General features: G+C 50.8%; 1 protein-coding gene across 3 annotated transcripts; it reads left to right on the top strand.

Moving 5' to 3' along the window:
• The first annotated feature begins 664 nt into the window (after positions 1–664).
• On the top strand, positions 665–11,793 carry HSH2D (hematopoietic SH2 domain containing). Of its 3 annotated transcripts, none has more exons than XM_070792612.1 (6): positions 665–1,784; positions 5,603–5,750; positions 7,805–7,894; positions 9,522–9,687; positions 10,216–10,350; positions 11,152–11,793. In XM_070792612.1, exons 2-6 carry the CDS (start codon positions 5,626–5,628, stop codon positions 11,662–11,664), a joined length of 1,029 nt encoding a protein of 342 aa, XP_070648713.1. In that variant the 5' UTR covers positions 665–1,784; positions 5,603–5,625; the 3' UTR covers positions 11,665–11,793. The 3 variants fall into 3 exon arrangements, with proteins under 3 accessions (XP_070648713.1, XP_019819491.1, XP_019819490.1); XM_019963932.2 differs by lacking the exon at positions 665–1,784 and adding an exon at positions 3,144–3,272; XM_019963931.2 differs by lacking the exon at positions 665–1,784 and adding an exon at positions 3,285–3,441.
• Positions 11,794–13,029: the final 1,236 nt, after the last annotated feature.

Raw genomic sequence — 13,029 nt, 5'->3', positions numbered from 1 at the left:
CCATGGACTGTAGTACGCCAGGCTTCCCTGTCCTTCACCATCTCCTGGAGTTTGCTCAAACTCACGTCCACTGAGTTGGTGATGCCATCCAGCCACCTCATCTGTTCCCCTCTGCCTTCGGTCTTTCCCAGCATCAGTGTCTTTCCCAATAACAGCTCTAGTGAGATGTGATTCACACACATAGCATTCACCCAGCGCAGAGTGCAGCGTTGTGCAACCATCACCAGTTTGGGAACATTTTTATCACCTGCTACCCATTAGCAGTCACTCCCCATTCCTCAGCCCCCAGCAACCGCTGATCTGCTTTCTGTCTCTGGATTTGCCTGTCCTGAACGTTTCATATAAATAGAATCATACACTGTGTGACCTGCATCTGGCTTCTTTCGCTCAGCATAAAGTTTTGGGGATCAGTCATGCGCTTCATGCCGTTTTACAGCTGGGTAATATCCCACTGTGTGAATGGACCTCGTCTTTTCTGCGTTCACCTGCTGATGGATGTTTGGGTTGTCTCCACCTTTTGGATACTTTGCCTGTCTGCTCTGCAAGCCTGCTGAGTTTGTTCCTCTCCCAGGACATTTCCCCTGCTGTTCTCTCTCCTGCCAGCCTCTCCTGCATGTGGATTTGCATGGCATCAGTCTCCTCATGGACCATAATGAGCTCCGGCAGGACAAGAACAGAATCTCTTTGGTCTTCTTTACCAGCATCTAGCGTGGAGAAGGAAATGGCAACCCACTCCAGTGTTCTTGCCTGGAGAATCCCAGGGACTGGGGAGCCTGGTGGGCTGCCGTCTATGGGGTCACACAGAGTCAGACACGACTGAAGTGACTTAGCAGCAGCAGCAGCATGGTGCCCACAGGTCGGGCTCGCCAGTGTCTGTGGAATGAACGAGTGAATGAATTGATAGAATGGAGGCATTGGAGCACAAACGTGAGACCATGAAGCCACGTGAAGCCCAGAGTTGACACAGCCTAGTTGACAGGGCTTCCCCAGCCCTGACGTCCACAGCCCAGAGTGTCCCAGGGCTGAGACTCCCTTGTGGCCACTGCTACCAGAGAGCCACGCCACTCGGGGTCCACTGAATGTCACACCAGCTGAGGGCTCCAGCGAGGATTGCAGATCCTAGAGTAAGGGGCTGACTTAAGGGGGTGAACAGGGGTTTTAGAGCCCCCCAGCCCTACTGTCTCCGTGCTGGTCCCCTTCTGGAATGTTCCTCCGAGGGCCACGTGTCTATTCACAGGTTCAAAGACTGGTCACCAAGAGGTGGGGGTGATTCTGTTGTGACAGCCTCAGGGGAGGACTTGGCCTGTGAAAGAACACATCCCCCACGCAGTCAGCATCATCAGAGTGGCGCCCTTTATGGTGGGGCCTCAGGGAGGTGGCCTGGAGACTGAAAAACCTCATGTTTCTAGAGACTGAGCTTCATGTAAATGAGGTCCCTGATGGTCAGACTTTCTGTGATAAAGGTCTGTTGGTCGATTCTGTCCCTCCACAACAGCATTGCTCCCCTCCTCAAGGCTGGGAGCCCATCCATCGGGCCGGGGAAGGCATAGAGGATCCGAGAGGTGAAGTGGGGAGGCCAAGCTTGCCTCTCCCCCAGCCAGGAACAAAGGCATCAGCTTAAATCACAGTGAAGAGTCCCCGTGTTCCTCTTAATTGAACGCCATGCTGCATGCTGCAAGGTTGTCTCACCTTATCATCACGTGACTCAGGAGGGCTGTCCCTGTGCCCACTTCACAGATGCAGAAACTGAAAGGGAGTCTGACTCACGCAAAGCCACACAGTGGGTGAGTGAGTGAGAAACCGAGCTCCACGCGTCTCCTATTTGAGCACAGTGGACTCACGAGCTCAGGACCAGTACCCCCAACTCCCGTCACAACCCCTGGTGTGAGGGGTCAGCAGGGGGCTGGGGGCAATCCAACTGGAGCCTTCAATTGGCAGTGGGGGTTGGGGGAGGCAGCTATCTAGACCAGCTGTACCAGGGCGATAGGTCCGCAGGGAGGCCCCAGCTCAGCCGCAGCGATCTGGGCCGTTTCTGTCTGAGAAGGTCAGAGGAAGTGGTTTTGCCGGGGAGGGGTGAGGTAGCCAGCATACATGTGGGGCTAGCTGATCCGTTAGGCCAGGTTCCCACCCTCGGGGCCCACAGTGTGTGTAGGATGCCCGTCAAAATGTCTTAGTTCTGTTTTTGTTTTAATCAGAAAAAAAAAATGGGTACAATAATAATGAACATATAAAATGTATCCAGCCTGGCCTGCATTGGTCTTGATGTCAATGCAGTCATAAAGTAGAATGTTAAATGGGTGCTTTGTTTGTTTGCTTACGGAGGAAGTCGTAATGTAGCCCTGCTTATGCAGTGCGGCCTTTGCCCCTTCAGGCTCAGCCCTGCTGCCTCAGGCCCTTTGCTTCTGCTGTTCTCACCCCACCCTCACCCAGAGCATTCTTCCCATGCAACAACCCCCAAGTCAAGTTGACTCCAACCTGCCCCTCCCTAGCCCTTCCTCCAGATCAGTTTGGCCTCCTCTGGGGGTTCTTGCAACACCAGTTCCCCCTTCCTAATAGGCTGTCCACTTTAAAACGACGACATGAATCATTTCTCACTCCTCTTCGTTGCTTGCCAGGTTATCAATGCTGGGAGGGCAGGGCCTATATGCCTGTCTTGGGGTCACCTCTGTGTCTCCTGAGGATCTAGCACACAATAGGTGTTCAGTAAAGACCTGTCAAGGTCTGGGCTTCCCTGGCAGCTGGTGGATAGGAATCTGCCTGCCAGTGCAAGGGACACGGGTTCGATCCCTGGTCTGGGAAGATCCCATATGCTGAGAACCCGCTAGGCCCGAGAGCTACAACTACTGAGCCTACACACTGAAGCTGTGGAAGCCTGCGCGCCCTGGAGCCCATGCTCTGCAACAAGAAAAACAGAAATGAAGAGCAGCCCCAGCTCACCGCAACTAGAGAAAACCCACCTGCAGCAACGAAGACCCAACCAAAAAAAACCGTAAAAAAAGGAAAAAGACTTGTCAAGGTCTGGATGGAGGAAGGGTGTCCATCCGCCTGCACACAGCAGCTCAGCTGGCCTGCATATGGGGCTGAGGGTGGGGGTGGGGGCCAGTTGGCGTCCTAGTCCCCGCCCAGGGCTCACCTACTTAAGGAAACAGGAACCACTTGGGGCAGAGTGCCCCGCCCTGCTGACGTGCAGACCCTAAACCGAAACCCAAGGCTCCTGTAGTTGCGGAGGCAGAGCCAGAGTGAGGGCCTTGGGCCCCACAGGGGTCTCCCAGGTACGTGCCTATTTCTGTGCCCACCCCATGCTGGGTGAGACTGGGGCCCCAAGAGCTTCAGCCTCATCTCCACCCTTGAGGAGATAACACATGGGAACCAGGCTGGACCAGAAGGAGAGCCAGGGCTGGCGGGGTCCAGAGAGGCAGGAAGAACCTTCTGGGGGCACTGGTAGGTGACCATTGGAAAATAGAGCTGGAATTTGGAAAAGAGCATCATCCCTGACAGGGGCACAGTTGGGGCAGACACATGGAGAGGAGAGAGCGAGCTTGGTCAATGTGGAGCAGAGCAAGGATGTGGGTGATGAGGATGTGGGTGATGAGGAGGTGGGGGAGGCTCCGAGGCTGTGGTCAGGAGCTTAAAACTTAGTATGACTTCACTCATCACCCTGCACCCTCCCCTGTGCCACCCTCTCAGTGCCAGGTGATGCTGGGGACCCAGAAAAATCCAAAAGAACCTAGCCCTGGACCTGATCCCCAAGAGCCCCTAATATGGGAGAGACAGAACCAGACACAGATGTTCCACGAGGCAAGGCTAAGGCAGAGGCGGGAATGATAGGAAAGATGGAAGACAGAGATGGATGCCAGGGCTTTGTCCTGGAGAAGAGGCAAGAAAGCTGCCTGGAGGAGGGATATTCTTGCTGGGTCTTGAAGGATAAGTAAGAGTTCTCCCAGGTAGCAAAAAGAACAAGCCTGTGAATATTTCCTCATTCTGCGTCACTACTGGATTCATGAATATTCATTATATGAGTACATGCTGACCTCTGTGCTAACTGTACCTTCTCAGGCAATTACCATCATTAGCCCCAAATGGCAGATGACAATTCAGGCACAGGGAGGTTAAGTGAGATGCTCAAGATCACACAGCAGCCAAGTGGGAGAGCTGCGGTCTGAACCCAGTTTGTCTGGCTCTGATTGGGCTCAGTTGATTTATCACCCTGCTTTATTAAACATTTCTTAATAGATTTCTTTAATTTCACTCACTACAGTTTCTTTGGGTTCTTCCCCAGAGGGTGTGCTTAGCATCTGTCTTCTGGCAAGAGAAAGTCAATATTGGCTGGGTTGATAAACACACCCTCCCTGTAGAAACAGCTTGGTAACAAAGACCTTCTGAGATATTGAAAAATCAGACCAATGGGGAACGGGGGAGGGTTGAGCTCTGGTGTGGGCACAGAATTAAGGGTAAGAGTGAAGGGTCATGTGTGGACAACCAAGCAGGGCACAACCCTTTGGCTGATTCTTCACTCAATTAATACCATTTTGCGAATTGCTGCTGTTTTCTTTCTGTGTTTTCCAACTCTGTGTCATTGCCTCATGAAGTCCATTGGTACCTGAGCTTAAAACTGTTGAGAATGTGTGTGAATTAATCATGCATTTGTCAAGTTATAGATGTGCCATCTGTAGCCGCCACCCTCGGTGACAACAGTGGCGGCGGCAGCTGTTTGGGGCCACATCTCTGTAGTGTTTAATGAAACCATGGCAACATTTTACGACATCCACTGTGTACCTGCTATTTCATTCATTCACTCATTATTTTGCCATCTCCACATCCCTCCTGGGAAAGTGATAGTTACTAAATTTAACTTTTACATAAATTCGGACTTCTCTGGTGGCTCAGATGGTCAAGAAACTGCCTGCAATGCAGGAGACCTGGGTTTGATCCCTGGGTCGGGTCGCTGCAGTATTCTTGCCTGGAATACTGAATTCCATCCAATTGCTGAATTCCATCCAATTCCATAGACAGAGGAGCTACCATCCATGGAGTCGCAAAGAGTCAGACACGACTGAGTGACACAAGCTCAGTTCTTAAACTTAAATGGTGGTGGTTTAGTCGCTCAGGCGTGTCTAACTCTTTGCAACCCCATGCTCTGTAGCCCACCAGGCTCCTCTGTCCATGGGATTTTTCTCGGCAAGAATACTGGAGTGGGTTGCCATTTCCTTCTCCAGGGGATCTACCCTATCCAGGGATTGAACCCAGGTCTCCCTGCATTGCAGGTGGATTCTTTACCAACTGAGCCACCAGGGAAGCTCTAAACTTAAGTACATGTATGTATAAAAGGAGCTTTCTAATATTTGTAGTAATGGTACACATAATAAGAATAAAACGAAAAGGAAGAATCCTTGGGAGGGGGTTTTGGGGGAATGAGTCAATGAATGAATGTGCTTTAAGTGCCAACACATAGTAGGTGCTCAAGAAACAAGTTGATTTCAATCCTGTTGGCTCTGTCCAACCTGGAGGACTTCTCAAAGGAGGAGGCAGCATGAACTGCATGAATGAAGCGAAGGTGGGAAGTGGACCACACTTGACTCTCTTTCCTCCTTCCCATTGCCAGGTCAGCCCTCACCCCTGGAAGCCATGACTGAGGCCAGAAGGCTGCCCCCACCACTGCCTCCACGACTGGACTGGTTCGTGCAGACGCAGGTGGACCAGCTGACCTGTGAAGGGGTCCCTGAGTGGTTCCACGGTGCCATCTCAAGAGAGTAAGGACACCGCCACACCTTCCACCCTGCCCTTCACCTTCTTTCCTGGTCTACCCCCACCCTAGGCAGGTTTTGACTTTAGGATCCTGGGCTCAGCTGTGCTAAGTGAGTTAAGAGGGTTAAATTCTGTCTCCTCCATGGACTTACTATGCGACCTTGGGCAAGTTACTGGACCTCAGCTCTCTCTATACACGTGGCCACCAGAGCAGTCCTGCCCAGGACCTGACAGGCCCCTTCCCATCACCTCGCTCAGGCTGGGCTGCAACCTCACTGAGTCAGTGATGGTGAAATGCAGGTTCAGAATCTTTCTTTACACAGTGCCCCACAAACAGCTGCTCTCTGTCCATCAGGGTTTAGCCAGAATGCACTTTCTACATCAGACTGAGCTCCTAGGACACGAACAAATCCACCTAGTCACCCCCAGGGGCTAGCTCTAAATAAACAGCGAAAAGAACCTTTATTGCCACATTCTAAATGCAGGAAGTTGAGGAAACCTTGTGAAAGCCACAGAAAGGAGGAATTGGGCATGGTTTCTAAGTTCTGGGGTGCACAGCAGAAGTATAATATAAGCCATGCACTGTAATTTTATGTCATTTTAGTAGCTTTATTAAAAGAGGTGAAAAGAAAGAAGTGGAATTAACGTTAATCATATTTTTTTATTTAAACCAGGATATTCAACATGTAATTAGCCCTAAGTCCTTAAAATCTGGCACGTATTATATACTTTTAGTATATCTCGATTCCTACCAGCCATATTTCAAGTGCTTGGCAGCCACACGTGGCCAGTGGCCTCTGTAGTAGATGTTAGTTGCCCAGTTGTGTCCGACTCTTTGTGACCCCATGGACGGTAGTCCACCAGGTTCCTCTGTCTGTGGAATTCTCCAGGCAAGAATACTAGAGTGGGTTTCCATTTCCTTTTCCACTGTAGTAGATAGCTCATGTCCAAAATCCCCCTTCTGTCTCCTAGAAGGCTACCTCTCACTAGGTGTGAACCCAAGATAATAGTAATAATAATAGTGAGCACCTTGTGTGTTCCCACCAGCCGGCAGTTCCCATATGCATACCATGTGCATTTCATCTGTCCTCCCATGGGCCCTGGGAGTTAGGGTTTACTTTCCCCTTAAGGAAGCTGAAGGTCAGAAAGGGACTGACCCTCGCCAGGGGTCACACAGCTAATGAAAAACAAATGCATTTAAAATCAAATGCGTGTGGTGGTCCCATGGCTGAGACTCCGCGCTCCCAAGGCAGGAGGCCCAGGTTCAATCTCTGGTCAGGGAATTAGATTCCACAAGCCTCAACTAAAGGGTTCGCAGGTCACAGCAAAGATGGAAGATCCCGTGTGCTGCAACTGAGACCAGCACAGCCAAATAAATAAAATATTTTAAAAAAATTTTTTAATCAAAAGCATTTGAGAGTAGCTCCTGCTTTATTACCTGTGACACCTTGATCTACCCAAAGCTGTCTTTGATTTGCCTTCCAGTTGTTGGGAAGGCAAGCAGGGGCTGTGAGAGATGGTCAAGGTCATCAGAGACTTCCTACCACCTCTGGGAGAACATCCTTGTCTCTGAATATCCCAAGGTCTGAAACAACCAAGAAAAGAAGTGATTTTAAGCTGTTTGTTCACTTAGGAAATGGAAAACCATATGCAAGTGTGATGCATGAAGCAGGACATCCTAAGCTGGTGCCGTGTGACAACCCAGAGGGAAAGGGTGGGGGGGAGGAGGGAGGAGCAGTATTCAGGATGGGGGACACATGTGTATCTATGGCCGATTCATGTTGATGTACGGCAAAAACATCACAATACTGTGAAGTAATTATCCTCCAATGGACAGAGGAGCCTGGTGGGCTACAGTCCATGGAGTCGCAAAGAGTCGGACACAACTGAGCAACTAAACCACCACAATTATCCTCCAGTTAAAATAAATACATAAAAATTTTTTTAAAAAAGAAAAGAGCAGACCGCTGTGGCTCAGGGGGTGCCACTACTGGGTGATTGTTATACCAGATGTCTGGCCAGTGTGTTTATCCATCTCTTTCCTGTATTTGCCTTCCAGGGATGCTGAAAATTTACTGGAGTCACAGCCCCTGGGATCCTTCCTCATCAGGGTCAGTCACAGTCACGTGGGCTACACACTGTCTTACAAGTAAGGCCTGGGCTAGGGGAGGCAGCAGGGGGACTCTGGGGCCTACTTGGAGGGGGCATGGGTGCTTCACACCACAGCTTCTCAGGGAGCAATCACTATGAGGGTCTGGTAGAATCTAACTGAAGAGTGGGCAGCTGCAGGTATGGCTGAAGCCAGCAGACGTGGGCTTGGTGGTAACTGAGACTGTGTGATAACAGGGATTGCATGAGACCCAAGAGTAGCTATTGCCTTTCCTCTAACTCCCTCTCCCCAGCCATTTACATGGCAACTCCCTGGACTTCCCTGGTGACTCAGTGGTAAAGAATCCGCCTGCCAATGAAAGAGATGCAAGAGACACGGATTCGATCCCTGGTCTGGGAAGATCCCATATGCCATGGAGCAGCTAAGCCCCCACAGCTATGCTCTAGAGCCCAGGAGCCGCAACTACTGAGCACCATAACTGCTGAAGCCCACGCTCTAGAGCCTGCGCTGTGCAATAAGAGAAGCCACTGCAATGAGAAGCCCGGGAACCAAAAGTAGAGAGTGGCCCCCGCTCTCCACAACTAGAGAAAAGCCTGCCCAGTATAGAAGACCCAGCACAGCCAAAAATGAAATTATTAAATAAGTTAACTTAAAAATAAATAAATAAATGGCAACTCCCTGACTTCCTTGGGGACATGTTATGGAAAACCAGGGCAGCTCAGCTCCCTAAGTTTTCAATGCCTGATCCAGCATCTCAGTTAGAGGAGTTAGTAGCACAGACTACTTTTCAAAAGGATTCCAGGCCAAAGGAATTTTTCTTTTTCCAAAGGAATTTTTTAAATGGTCCTATTACAGAGTTACCCACAGAGGGAAAAGCTCACGCCTTCAGTCACTTAGGCAGCCCAAGGCTGCCAGTTAACATGCTGTGTGGTCTTGGACAAGCTACTCACTCTTTCTGTGCCTCCTTCCAAGTCCTCACCTCTAACATCAAAATGCTAAAGTTAATTCAGAGTCTTGATGTGAGGACTAAATGAGACATAACAAGCACATGCTTGCATTCATGCTAAGTCACTCTAATTGTGTCTGACTCTTTGCAGCCCTATGGACCATAGCCTACCAGGCTCCTCTGTCCATGGAATTTTTTAGACAAGAATACTGGAGTGGGTTTCCATGCCCTCCTCTAGGAGATCTTCCTGACCCAGGGATTGAACCTATGTCTCTAATGTCTCCTGCATTGGCAGGTGGGTTCTTTACCACTAGCGCCACCTGGGAAGCTCAGTAAGCACACAGTGGCCAATCAGTAAATGCATTCATTCATTAATAATGAAACATTTTTGAGTATCTGTACCAATTTTCATTGTCATTTCTATTGATCAATTACCCTTGCCAGGCATGGAGCTAAGCTTTTACCTGCAGTAGATTTTTCCATCTTCACAAGAAGGCCTGAATAGCCTCCCATTATAAAGGGGGAAACTGAGGCACAGTACAGTCACCTGCCAAGTGTCACATGGCTAATGAGTGGAGGAGCGTACAACGGAATCTAGGCAGCGGGCTGTAGACATGATGCTGCCAGCTCAAGAGCTGGGGGTGGAGTGGGGAGGAGGGGTTGGGTTGGGAACCATATGATGGAGAATGGGATAGCCTAGCTCCAACCGTATCTCCACAGAGCTCAGAACTGCTGCCACCACTTCATGGTGAAACTGTTGGATGATGGGAGCTTCACGATCCCTGGGGAAGAGAGGGTCCATGACTCTCTAGATGCTTTGGTCACCTTCTATCAGCAGCAACCGCTGCGACCACATGGGGACCTGCTGATGCAGTCCTGCCCACAGGTGAGGATTGGGACCCCCCAAGGGCCAAGCCCCCCAAACTCTTGCTCCTGCATGCCCCCTCTGCCTCTTGAGATTCCATCATTCTTGCAGTCCCTGTTCCCCTGGGGCCCCGCCCCTCCTGGTCCTTGTTCCCTGGGTCCCCAGGCTGGTTTTTTTACAGGGATTCACGTACCAGGTATAACCTTGTCTGACCTACCAGAATAGCATATTTCCTTATAAGCCTCAGTGGGTGGGGCCTAGCCCTGAGAAGCTGCTGTGGGAGGGACATATCTCCTTATAAGGATTGATGGGCGTGGCCTAGGCCCCCAGAAGCTGTTGTGGGAGGGGTGTGTCTCCTTATAAGGACTGATGAGTGTGGCCTAGGCCCTCAGAAACTGGCTGTGAGTGTAGCATAATCCTTATAAGGCCCAGAGGACAGAGCCTAGCCCTCAGTCATTGCTGTGGGAAGTTTTGTGGGTGGGACAGGACCCCAGCCCCATCCCTGTCCCCTGCCTTGGGACTGAGCTATAGGTCCCCTCTGCCTTGCAGAGGGATCCAGTAAATGTGGATTATGAAGATCTCTTCCTTTACTCCAACGCACTGGTTGAGGAAGACTCCAGCTCTGCTCTTGGCTTCAGTGAACATCAGATTCCCTCGTCTTATCCCATAGCCCCACTCAAGGAGGTATGTGACAGAAAGGTGGCATCTCCGATCTGGAAAGTGGGAGGTGGGGTGGCAGGATGCAGGGGCAGAGGTGACCCACAGCTGCCAGAGAAGAGTTTCTAGAATGAAGATTAGATCCTGCTGTTGTTCAAGTCCCTAGGTTGTGTCTAAGGTGGAGCTTGCCGATGACTTGGAGGTGGAGGGTAAGCAGGGAAGAAGGTCATCGTCATGGTTTGAATCCCCATGCCTGCATGCATGCTCAGTCACTTCAGTCATGTCTGACTCTTTGTGACCCTATGGACTGTAGCCCTCCAGGCTCCTCAGTCCATGGGATTCTCCAGGCAAGAATACTGGAGTGGCCGCCCTCTTTGTGGCCCATGAGCTAAGTGCACCTTTTGTGTTTTTGAGTGTTTGAAAGAAGTCAAAAGAAAAATAGTATTTCACGACCTGTGAAAATCAGGTGAAACCCACATTTCTGTGTCCGTATTTTGGGAACACGGACATGCTGGCTCACTGACTATAATCTCTGGCTGCTTCCCACAATAGCAGAGCTGAGTAATGAAGCACAGACTATTGGACTCGCAAAGCTGAAAACACTGGCTCTCTGAACCTTTATGGGAAAAGTCTGCTGCACGCTGGGGGAGACAGTGAAGCCCTTTACTGAGACAGGAAGGATAGGCCGTGGGATCAGGTTTGGGGGGTTCTCTTGGGATCTTTGTCTATCCCGGGGTGTCTGGGTGGGACCTGGGTCCCAGTTTCTGGGGGAGATTCAGCACTCTGGTGGGTGGGGTGGCCCCAGGTCTCATCTGTTCTCCGTTTCAGGCCTCTGCAAAGCCAGGCCCGCTCCATCGGTCAAAGGAAAGGAAGCTGTCAGCAGGGCTGAAAGGTGCATCCATGGAGGGTCCTCTCGAGGAGGCTCGTCAGAAACTCTGGAGGAATCTCAGGATGCTCCCCAAGACGGGCAGGAAGGTCCAGAAGCAGCTGAAATCCCACCTGGCGACTTTGAGCTCATCGTCAGTGACCAACGGCTCGGAAACTGGGACGGGTGACACAGCCTGGGAAAATAACGTCGACAAGGACCCCTTTGTGGCCACATCCCTCGCAAGCCCCGCACAGCCCCAAGCTCCAAGAAACAGACAGGGCCCCTCCAGGAAAACCTCAAGGTCGGTCAGCTGGAACGAGGCAGCCTCAAAGGTCAAGGACTGGCACCAGACGGTGGTGAGGGTCCTGTCCTTACAGGCGTCCAAACCAGGCCCAGTGGACTTGAGAGAACCCCAGGACTCTCTCCCTGAGGAGTACCGTCCCCCGCCACCCTTCGCCCCTGGGTACTGCTAGGTTCGCCCTGGCTCTGGGACCCTCAATGCTGGGAGCTGTTCATGCCTGGGCCTCTTGCTTTCTGCCGTAACCCACTAGCCCTCAGGGACCTGAGAAATGTAATAAAAACATTGCTTGGGTCTGGTCCTATGATTGCCAGTGGGGCAACCTGGTCATTTTAATAATAATAATGAGGACTTCCCTGATGGTCCAGTGGTTAAGACTCCACACTTCCACTGCAGGGGGCACAGGTTGATCCCTGGTTAGGGCACTAAGATCCTACCTGCCATGTGGCACAATCAAAACATAATAGTAATAATAACAATCAGTTATAGTGATGGGGCTAGGACACCTACTGTGCGCCAGGCCTCACACTAGACCCTCCACATTCATTATTTCTTTCACGCCTCTCAGCAGACCTAGGGACTTCCCGGGTGGCTCAAATGGTAAAACATCTGCCTGCAATGCAGGAGACCTAGGTTCAATCTCTGGGTCAGGAAGATCCCTTGGAGAAGGGAATGGCAGCCCACGCCAGTATTCTTGCCTGAAGAATCCCATGGACAGAAGAGCCTGACAGGAACTAACACTTTCACTTTTTTTCACCTTCTGTGTAGGTGCGCCAGGTAGGCTCATTCTGCATATTTTAAAGAAGAGGCAGGGGAATTCCCTGGCAGTCCAGTGGTTAGGATTCTGCTCTCTCACTGCCAAGGGCCCAGGTTTGATCCCTGGTCGGGGAACTAAGATCCCACAAGCCTTGAGGTGCAACCAAAAAAAAAAAAAAAAATTAAATTAAATTTAGAAAATAAAGAAGAAGACAGGTTCAGAGAAGAGAAGAGGTGTGGCCAAAGTCACACACATGGCTGGGGTGTCAGCACCAGGACTTGAAGCTAGGCCTTTGAACTCTTTCTCCGCATCCCCTGCACCTGAGCACAGCTGTTCATGCCTTCCCCCTGGGTTTTTGTGCAAATGGAGGAGATGAGACTCGAGGAAAGTGCGGCACAGTAGCATTCCTGACATCAGTGGCAGCTGTAGGAGAAGCATAGGAGGCCCTTTGCTTTAAGAAGGGAGAGGCAGTCCATGGCTGTGTTTGGGAGTGGGCTCAGGAGGAAATCTTGGGTTATGGGGCTTTGGTGAGTCACTAGGCCTCTCTGGGCCTGTTTCCTCATCCAGAAAATGAGAAGAACAGTCTCCGTTTTCTCAGGATGAACCAGCAGAATGTGAATAAAACCTAGGGCTTTGGTGCACAGTTGGTGCTTAATAAATGGGGATTTGGGTTGGAGGGGGCACCCTAGAAATTATGCACAGTGGAGGTGTCTGGGAAGGTCCCTGGAGTCTGGTTTCAGTCATAAGAATGATTACTCCTTGGATGGATCAGAGCCATGGAAT

The sequence above is a fragment of the Bos indicus genome, chromosome 7 (assembly GCF_029378745.1).
Source record: "Bos indicus isolate NIAB-ARS_2022 breed Sahiwal x Tharparkar chromosome 7, NIAB-ARS_B.indTharparkar_mat_pri_1.0, whole genome shotgun sequence".
NCBI lineage: Eukaryota > Metazoa > Chordata > Mammalia > Artiodactyla > Bovidae > Bos > Bos indicus.
This window is presented reverse-complemented; position numbering and strand designations above follow the sequence as displayed.